Genomic DNA, 10,375 nt, shown 5'->3' on the forward strand with positions numbered 1-10,375 from the left:
ACTGGGGTAAAAAAAAAAAAAAAAAAAGTGTAACAAATCCTTCAATACTGGTGTGAGACCGTCAGTGAGTGTTCATCATATATTGCACAGATTCAAATTCGTCTGTCCCCATAGAACGGTACTATCCTCTGCGGGTATTGGGCAGCAAGTCCTCCTTGACGCCGTCCCTGTTCAACAAATGGGGCTGCATTCCTCCAAATTTGTGGCATTATTTCCGCTGTCATTCCCATCAACACGTGAATGCCATCAAGAGCAAAAAGCTTTCTCATCTCTTCTTCTTGCTCTGTCGAAGTGCCTTCTTCCGCTTCAGGATCATCTCATAGAGTTTCTCCAGGCCCATCTGCAGGCCCTGACCATCCAGCGCTGAGCAGCCTTGTGTGTGGTGTAGTGTCGCGGAGCTCAGTTCATGGAGCGACAGGGCTTTCTCCACCTGAGAGAAGAAACCGCAACATTAGCCACATGTTTGCAGGTAAGTCACTTGTCATCACAACGACCAATCCTATTTTACGCTGAGACGATAACGCTCATCAAGCAGAAAGCAGTGTGTTTTCTTCCATAGGTTCCTCACAATACTTTTTTTTTCAAACACTTCAATTTACTTACAAAGCAGATATGAGATATGAACTGAACTGCATTAACAAAACAACATTTTGTGAGGTTCCAGTGAGCAAAAAGTTGTCTCTGATCAAATTTGTGCTTGGTGATGTGTCTGTCGGCTGCATGTGTAATTTGGCAGCCTGGTGATGAAATGCCACTCCTACAGAGAAAATATAAATCTCTTCTTTTAATGTGTTTTGGGGCTTGCTTCGTACTTGCTTTTTTTTCTTAGTTTCAGGCCTTGTCTACATGCAGCCTGTTTTTTTTAATTTTTTTTTATGAATACCCCACCCCTAAAAAAATAAAATAAAATCATCCACACATTTGTTTAAAAAAAAAAAAAATTATCCACACCAAACCACATAAGTGAATTTTTCAGCTCATTGTAAACTCCGAAAGACTGAAAGTCTGTAAGACTAAATGAGATAAATATTATGAGCGCAAACACTAAATATAATTTTGCTGCTTTTATTCTTTGTTTTTAAACCAAGGAATGAATTCAGCGCTAAAGAGACCTGGGACAATTCAGCTCTTTAGTTTCTCTCTCTCTACGTACACCAAACACATTCAACTGCGCCATGTTGAAACTGACACTGGTGTGCGGGGAAGGGTGTAAAGGCACATTTCTCTAACTTTCCTCACAATCATCTAGAAATCGAGGTAGTTTGAGCAATTTCAAAAGTGCATACAATCAAACTGGTACCCATGCGCATGAATCAGTAGCCCAGAAGGAGCTCTCAAGTTTCAAAAAGGTCGGTGACCCCCCGGTCTAGACCAGTGGGCTCCACCAAAGTGATGGTCGAAAGACGTCCTCCACATTGAAATCAGTGGGAGGGGTGTAGCGCCAGATGTCCCCCAGCGACTGCAGTCGGGGGGGGGGAATCATCAAAGCCGGCATGGAAATATGAAGGAGGGAAAGAGGGGGGGGGGGGGGGGGAAAGGTGCTTTGAGGTCGAGAATCCATGTGGTCAAATGTTTCAGCCCACCCCACATGGAACCACACCGCGAATTGTGCTCTGCAGCCAGGGCTTACTCAACGTGCTGCATATGGGGGGGCTGGGGGGGGGGGGGATCAGTTGCAGGAGATAAAACCACACCCGAAAACCGGTTGTTTCAAAAGGGCTGTTAAGAGGACAATGTTGTCATTCTGGATTCCTGACATAGTTTGTCCTAAGTGTGCCTGAAACATTTTAATAGGACAACGAGGAACAGTTTTCAAGTGAGGGAAAATAAAACCTCCTTTCAGGAAAAAAAGAGGAAAAGAAATGGCCTCTGCGAACTCGTGCTTTAAGGTTTAAATTTGAACGTTTACATGGCAAAAACCTGAAAACGGGGCTCTAATTTCGTCTTTTGAAGTTTCATGAAGAGACCGCCGTTGTCAAAACCAGTCAGTTACATTTGCCTGAACAATGGCGAAAACATTTGCAATAACAGTATTTGGCAATATGAGCCACCAAGTTTTTTTTTGTATTGACTAGACTACCTTAAAAAAAATCACTTATTTGAAATCTCTCATTAAGTAGTTCAAAACTTCTACTTAGTGATAATTGTTGAAGCTATAAACCACACACGGTCCACTACAATTTAGGCTGAAATTAAAAAAACAGTAAATGTTGTCCTCTAAAATGGAACCGCTTAACTACATGCAGGTCATTCCCATCATGATTAACGAAACCGTTTTTGCTTGCATATCCAAATGTGCGGCGTAAACACGCAGCAACAGCATTGCTTTATGTTTATGGGCATGTCAATCATAGCAATCGTAACACAATTTAATGAAGAAACATACAGGATAAAAATGGATTACCTCTGAAGCTGACATGGCTGATTCTAGGTCCTGTTTGTTCGCCAGAACCAGGACAGGCACCCCTAGATTCTCAGCAGACCGACTGATCCTGTGAAGCTCCATCTTCGCTTCCTCCATTCGCTCGGCCTCGGCTGCATCCACCACAAACACGAGGCCGTCAGTCCTTCGAGTGTACGATTTCCAGAGTGGTCTCAATTTCTCCTGACCGCCAACATCCCACACCTGGAAAGTTGATGTGTTGACTTTGGAATTCCCCATGGGCACTTTAATGCGTTCCATGTTGAAGCCTTTGGTAGGGATGGCCTCGACAAATTCTCGCAGTTTGAGTCTGTAGAGGAGCGAGGTTTTCCCTGCATTGTCCAAACCAATCACAACAATGTGCAAGGACTGGAGGTTGGGGAGGAAAGTGGTGTTGGGAGCAATGTCTGTAAACTGGTTGCCCATGTTTGTGTCCAGACCACTGGAAAAATCCACCCTGGTATTTCCACTCCTGTCTGACTTTCCTTGGGAGGGTAAGAGTGAAGGGATAGAAAAGGCTGTGTGGCCTGGGGACAGCAGACTGCAGTAACTTCAGTCACCCGAAGGCCTGGAAGAGAAAAGAGTGGGGAAGGAAAACATGAATAAGCTTGTAAATAACAGTGATGACCAATTACAGATTTGTCAAATCTATCTACATATGTACCACGGTACAAAATCAAAATGGGTATTTGTGCCGAAATATGTTAAAATATGCAAAGTGCTCGGAAGAGTGAGGACGTCATCGCCGAAAATGATCCCCCCTCCCCCTGCATATACCATAAATTGTCATCACGTTTCGGCGGTTATCGATCCATGGGGGCGTGGAGATCTTCAAAGGCTGCTTGTTACTTTCATGTACTCACGTCAGAAAACCGCTTTTGATCCGAGTACTTTCTGTGGTATCCATCCTTTTACCAAATAAAACACATCGAAGCTTGCTCTATCCTTTTAAAGCAAACAAAACACTGTTTGGAGGCGTGTATTTTCCAATGACCCCCAAACATAGCGTGGTGACCGTCAACAGTGATTGATGCGTTCATGATTTAGTTGCAAACTGCCAAAAAGAAAAACACCGTCAATTTGTTCTGCCTTTGAAAAGCGACTTACTCCAATGAGAAATCTCAGAAACGTCCCAACGGCCAAGCTCTGAGCCTAGTTTTTGCCTTGTCCTTAAACAAACGGCGATTAAATGACAGTGCCCTCATAATGGGGGTTGCAAAACAAATAAACGCCTAATCGCCCAACTGCGTCTTAATATACAGTACCGGCTATTACTAACAAAAAAAAAAAAAAAAGAAAACGTTGCAGTGGCAAGTACTTCACTTTCATAAAAATGTGCGTTTGTGGTTGTAACGTGCAAATCAAGCCGCTGGGGAGGGAAAAGCTACATTTGAAGTTAAAAGTTGAAAGACAACTGTTGGAAGAAATGTCGATTCAAACCAGCTTTCCAATATTAAGTATACCAATGTAACACCGGTGATCAAATGGATATTTCAAGTAAAAATAACTTCCAGGTTTCGTGGATAAAAGAAACGCTACTCACCGACTTGTACTTGCACACGATATATCGTTGCTGCAGGACTATTCAGGGATAAATACCAAAGTCTTCTGTGAAAAATGACAAATATAATTCCAGCGTTTCAAGAGGGCAGCCGTCTTTCACTCGACCTCCTGCTGACGCGTGGCTGAGAAAGTAACGACTCGAGTCGAAATGAAGTGAGAAGCGGCAGCAGTGGAAAAAAAAACCTCAGCCCCCCGCCCCCGCCAGCTGCTGACGTCACGTGTGCACGGTGGCCGACAAAGGATAAAAAAAAAAATCAAACGTCACACATCTGTCAAAATAAAACGAGCCTTTGTGGCACAGTTCCCCTTCTGTATCTTCGTGTCGTGGTGTGTGATCCATTTGCCACAGACAGGGTTTAAAGAGAAACACTTTAAAAATATTTTAACAGCAGAAGCGCATTTCAACATGGAAAAAAAAATAAAGCAAAGCAATTGCACCATCTGTCGTATCCAAAAGAAAGTGCAGAGTCGGGTCTTGAAGTCTCTACCGCAGAAAGTAAACGGCATTTTTATGAAAAGAAAAAACATCTTACTAATTATTGACAGTGGTGGAAAGCTATGACTTACAAAATACCTCGTCACTGTACTTGAGTACATTTCGAGCAATCTGTGCTTGAGTATTTCTAAGTCTGATGACTTTTTACTTGGTCACCAGTCAATCGGAGGGCGCACACACACACACGCACGCACGCACACACGCGCGCACACGCACACGCGAACACACGCACGCACGCACGCACACGCGCGCGCTTAGCGTATGCTTGGGCCGGAAGTGACGCCTTGCGACCGGGAAGTGTGGCCGTGAAAGCAGTTTGTGGTAAAGTTTTGAATTCCACCCCGTTATAAAAAATATTTTTGTTTGAGGAAGATAATTATTTTAAGATTCTAGATCTAATAACAAATAAAAAAATGTTGATCAATAATTGCTATACACTCGGACATGTTTAAAGAGTAACTCAGGGATATCCCTGTTTTGGAGAGATGTATTTTTAATTTTTATTTTCTTCATTTTTACTATTGCAATTGAAAACATTTTAACAATTTATTTTTGTTATACTATTATGTATGTATGTATGTATATGTATGTGAACGATGTTCAATGGATTGCCTAATGTTGTATAATGTTTTTATTATATTGTAACCAATCTCTTTTTTCGTCAGTGGACGCAACAGCTTCTTAGTTACTTTCAAACTTAACTTGTAGCAGGCGTGTTAGACGTCATGCATGCTTTGAACATGACGTCACTGATCCACTTAAAAATTAAAGGGCACTTTGATCTTCTCCTCTTTCATCTATAACCGCTTCAAACAACATGACGTATGCAGGAATAGCGGTTACGATCGCATGACTGTCCATGTCTTATGTTACATGTTGTGTTGTATTACCGTATTTTGTTATTTTATGTTAGCTATTCTGTAAAGCGCTTTGTTTCAGTGAAAGCACGAAATAAAGATGTATTTATTTGTAATGTAACACGGCCAGTAAAAAAATATTGTACTGTATTATTATCAAAGGGTGGAACAAAAATTTTTGTGTTCCTCTACTTCAATAATTAATGTGGCACTGCCTTTTTTAAGTACAGTACTGTGCAACCTTTGACTCTCCCCGTTTCCTCTTGATGGGAGATAAAAGCATTTTTAGAGCTTTTTAAAATTTACAAGTTGAAGTTTTTTAATTCACTGCTGTGCCATATAATTTGTGTGGGGGCACGCTGTATCACTCGAAATGACGGGAAGACATTGTTTTCTCCTATTTTCGTCAGATTTGTGATTGAGACGAAACTTTCTTTCTGCTCTTCAGTTACCGTTTTCGGCTGCATCTTCGACGACTGGCATTTTGTAATCTGCAGAATATGATTTTCTTTTCGTTGGCATTTTTGTTCAGCCCTTCTTGGTTGTTTTTATTCAGTACCGGCAGTATTATTTGAAGTTACAGTACCGCCAATGCTGAAATCATTAACACAGGCCTAGAGCACCCTCTTGCGGTTTAATGTGAAAACAACATGTGAAATGATACAATAATAATGTGTTAATAATTTCACACATAAATCGCTCCAGAGCACTGTATAAATTACAAACTATGAAAAAATGCCATTTGTAGTCGGGAAAATACGGTAATTGTAGACGCATATCCTACGGAAAATTGCAGAAATGGTTCAAACCCTCACGAGACACCATGGAAAAAAGAATTACTCGTGATGAAAAGAAAGTCAGGAGAGAGTAAAAAACAATACAGTATTAATAAAATAATTCTTTGGTGTAAATTGATCTATAATTCTTCTTTTATTTTGTTGGTTCTTTAATATTTCCAGGGGAAATATGAGCCGACTTTCGTACCAGTTCTGAAGCGGATTTCCAATGGTGGTGTTATTGGCGGCCTGTTGTCTTTGTGTCAAGATGTCATTTTATTTTGTTTTATGAGCTTTAGTCATGTTCGTACTCTTTTTAGTCAAGTCTGAGTTGACCAAAACTCTGACAATTTTAGTCTTATTCTTATTTCAGTCAGAATTGTCCAGAAAATAAAAACGCTCCCACAGTTTGGTGTTCGCCACAGGTGCTTCGACTCAACCTGCAGGTAAACAAGCTCACTCACCAGTCGGTTGAGAAGAAGCATCTGTGGCTAAAGGTTTTTACTTTCTGAACCTGGTTCTGACACCTGTGCGGTTCAGCCTAATTTTAATAAACACAATGTGATGGCATTTTAGTCCACTTTTAGTAAAAGAAAATGGTCTCAGTAATGTAATTATATTTAAATAAATGTATTAATCCTGTCAGTGTAGTATATGTTCCTAATAGTATAGACAAAAGCGACATTGTCCTTTCATTGAAACCAATTGTTACCTTTTAGACTCCAGAATGCATCAATTTCAGACACAAATGGGGCTCTGATTGGGTCTTCATCAATGAAGAACTCATCCTGGACACTGAAACCACCTGAAGGTGATTTATTCAATGAAATAAAAAAAGGAGGACTTCTTTGTAACAATAACAAAATCGTTAAATGGATGGATGTTTTTTGTTTTTGTTTTTTTAATAAATAGTTGAATGGATGGATGTTTTTTTTTTTAATCCCGTGAGGTAATAAGTCTCAGGAGCTGTATGATTGCCAGCCACTCGCAGGGCACACATAAATGAACAACCACTCACAGTCACATCTAGGTGCAATTTAGAGTGCTCCATGAACATACCATGCATGTTTTTGGAACGTGTGAGGAAACCGGAGTACCCGGAGGAAACCCACGCAGGCACGGGGAGAACATGCAAACTCCACACATGAAGGCCGGAGCCGGAATCAAACCCTGGAACTCTGTACTCTGAGGCGAATGTGCTAATGAGTCAACTACCGTGCCGCCTTACTAGCAATGAGCATTCAATTAAATTTCCTTTGTCAACGATATGAAATTATCAATCGAATTCTTATTTTTTAAATTAGATTTTAAAATCTTTCTGAATGTTCCGCGCTTCTGTTTTGATGCCAATTTTATATTGGGCATAATATCAACCAAGTTGAGATAGAATCTAAACAACAGTGGATAGTGCACGCCATCTGGCTTGGTGTAGTTGACTCAAGACGACAAAACAAGCAGTTTCATCCACGTGGGCACATTCCTGACAATAAATCACAATTTTACAACCATCCCCTCTGTGCGCCCTCTGTTAGGCCTCCTTAATTTGTGTCTGCATGCTCATGGCCATTACAAATAGTACAGAAGCAATAACATGGCATCAATCTTCTTGGTCTTTCAGTATTTCACTTACACTGTATAATAACTGAAATCAAATTTGAGCCTCTGGAACCCGAAGCCCATTTGGTTGACGAGCAGCACTTTCCCATGAAGTCTGAGGTTCTTTTAAATATAGTGTATACTGTAAATCATAGTTTTCTTCCTCTGCTGTCCTGTTCATGATCCACTAAATTGATATAATTGGCGTCATGCGGGACCTTTTTGTCTATATTTTAATTGGCAAACAATATAACAAATAATCCTGTGAAATACAATACTTATGTTTTTAAGATACTGTCATGAGTATTGCGTACAACTTGTTAGATGATGATAAGCCATGAAACAAGATTACCCTAAACAAGATTATCCTAAACTCCCTGTATTCAAGTGCAAAATAACTGTCAGCTACTGTGATATGTGGTGCCTGAATTCCTCAGCCATGACAATTCACAGTAGACATCTGACACCAATTCCTCCAGGCCGGTAGTGAATGCGCGACCGCACGCACATAAAATTTAATTTAGAGATCCCATTTCCCCCATTTATATTTTATGTTTTGGAAATAATATTTTAAAACAAACACAAAAAAAATCTAAGGTCACAATAACAGCCACCAGAACTATATGCATTGTTAAAGATTTTAATGATTGTTTTAAATATTTTATATACATAAAAACAGTCCTTAGAAAGTATCCGATGTTGTTCCAGAGAAGGCAGGGTGTCTCAAATCCACTTTAGACAATCAATCTTTGGTGCCCTTCGATACATGATAGCCAACAAGACTTGCCATCTGTGAGTTACAAAGGCAGGTTAGTACAATTACCAGTGCGATACAGCCATGATTTATCCAGCCCTATCATTCTCCTTCTAAACAACGCAGCTGAAGAGAGCATTAAGCACGTTCCACTAATAGACGTCAGAAAGAGGAGTGGGGTAAAGTGACATGGCTATCTCAGACTCCACTAATCTCCTACAGAGGCTGTGATAGTTCGCTTTGCAGACCAGGAAGCTTGGTGAGTATTCATTTTTTTTTTTTTGGGGGGGGGGGGGGGATTTGCTTGGGTGTTACTAACTGTAACCTAGATGGTCTCATGAAAACAAGTAAAATGACATGCTGACGCTTGTGCATAGTTTTATTTGAGATTGCTTGAGTAATATTTGGAATGTAATGCTACCTATTTCCTCTGTGTTTCCTTCATTGACTTTTGAAATACATCAGAGCTGGTACATTGATATGTAGATGTTTTGAAATCGAACTGAGTGAGCTTCTGCCTTGTGGTATGAGGTCGGTCACAAGAATCAAGACACCAGACAGACTTCTCAAAACACACACCCTTTGGGGATCGAGGCGAGAGAGGAAAAACAATTCTGTACACGATATTCACTTTCACTCTTCAAATGAGGTGTGGCTGTCAGGTGTACAATGTATAAAGTTCAGTTCTCGAGACAGTACTGTATATTCTCTTAATCTTTGTGTGAGTGGCTGATGAAGTGACTGGAAAGCATTTTGAGTGCCAGAAGATACATAAACAGAAAAACAGTATGTACTGTATTTATAATATTTAATAACATATAACGTACATTTATCTGCTTGCTTCTCCCACAAAATATACAAGAATATGTGAATGCACAGTAAGCCTTTTGGACATTAATCAGGATGCGGAAGATGTCCTGTTACCTGCTTTCAGGTGCTGTCGAAATGTCAGCAATGCATTGGGAAGCCAGACGACGTCAGAGTGCTCTGGATCGAAGGCTGGCTAGAGACAAGCAGCAGGTATACAGTCCCTAAATTATGACAATAATTTACTTCTAGGTGGCCCGGTAGTCCAGTGGTTAACGCGTCAACCTCACAGTGCGAAGGTACCGGGTTCAATTCCAGCTCAGGCCTCCCTGTGTGGAGTTTGCATGTTCTCCCCAGGCCTGCGTGGGTTTTCTCCGGGTACTCCGGTTTCCTCCGACATTCCAAAAACATGCATGGCAGGCTGATTGAACACTCAAAATTGTCCCTAGGTGTGAGTGTGACCGTGGATGGTTGTTTGTCCCTGTGTGCCCTGCGATTGGCTGGAAAACCGGTTCAGGGTGTCCCCCGCCTACTGCCTGAAGACAGCTGGGATAGGCTCCAGCACCCCCCACAACCCTTGTGAGGATAAGCGGATCAAAAAATGAATGAATGAATGGATTTACTTCGAATATTTGAGCATATTCATACTCAACTATGGTAGAAATAAGCATCTTGCAAAACCAAGCTCGGCGCGTACTCAATTTAAATTCATCTCTTCTTTAATTATTTATAATTTTATCTGGGGTTTTATTGTGATTGTAAAGTGTGCTTGAGTGTTTTGAAAGGCACTTATAAATAAAATGTATTATTATTATTATTATAGCCATCCATCCATTTTCTGATCCACTCACAAGGGTCGTGAGCATCCTGGCTGTCTTTGGGCAGGAGGTGGGGGACACCCGAACTGGTTGCCAGCCAATCGCAGGGCACGCATAAACGATGCAACCATTCGCGCTCACACTCACAGCAAGGGACAATTTTGAGTGCTCCATTCACCTGCCGTGCATATTTTTGGAATGTGGGAGGAAACCGGAGTACCCGGAGACAATCCACGCAGGCACTGTGAGAACACGCAAACTCCACACAGGAAGGCCGCAGCCGGAA

General features: G+C 41.1%; 1 protein-coding gene across 2 annotated transcripts; it reads right to left on the reverse strand.

The window, feature by feature from the left end:
- Positions 1-6: 6 nt before the first annotated feature.
- LOC109508601 (ADP-ribosylation factor-like protein 4D) lies at positions 7-4,136 on the reverse strand. 2 transcript variants are annotated; one of them, XM_019858636.1, is made up of 3 exons: positions 3,970-4,136; positions 2,405-2,990; positions 7-430 (listed from the first exon to the last, which is right to left on the reverse strand). In XM_019858636.1, exons 2-3 carry the CDS (start codon positions 2,846-2,848, stop codon positions 266-268), a joined length of 609 nt encoding a protein of 202 aa, XP_019714195.1. In that variant the 5' UTR covers positions 2,849-2,990; positions 3,970-4,136; the 3' UTR covers positions 7-265. The 2 variants fall into 2 exon arrangements, with proteins under 2 accessions (XP_019714195.1, XP_019714194.1); XM_019858635.1 differs by having other exon boundaries at positions 3,966-4,136.
- Between the last annotated feature and the right edge of the window lie 6,239 nt (positions 4,137-10,375).

This window comes from Hippocampus comes, unplaced genomic scaffold (assembly GCF_001891065.2).
Source record: "Hippocampus comes isolate QL1 unplaced genomic scaffold, H_comes_QL1_v1.1 scaffold187, whole genome shotgun sequence".
Classification (NCBI taxonomy): Eukaryota; Metazoa; Chordata; class Actinopteri; order Syngnathiformes; family Syngnathidae; genus Hippocampus; species Hippocampus comes.

What these genes read in the sequence shown, in the direction of transcription:
- LOC109508601 (XM_019858636.1), bottom strand. Translation starts at nt 2,848, where the DNA reads ATGGGCAACCAGTTTACAGACATTGCTCCCAACACCACTTTCCTCCCC. An exon ending in CAGCCATGTCAGCTTCAGAG is followed by an intron (nt 431 to 2,404) that starts GTAATCCATTTT and finishes TTCTTCTCTCAG; the next exon opens with GTGGAGAAAGCCCTGTCGCT.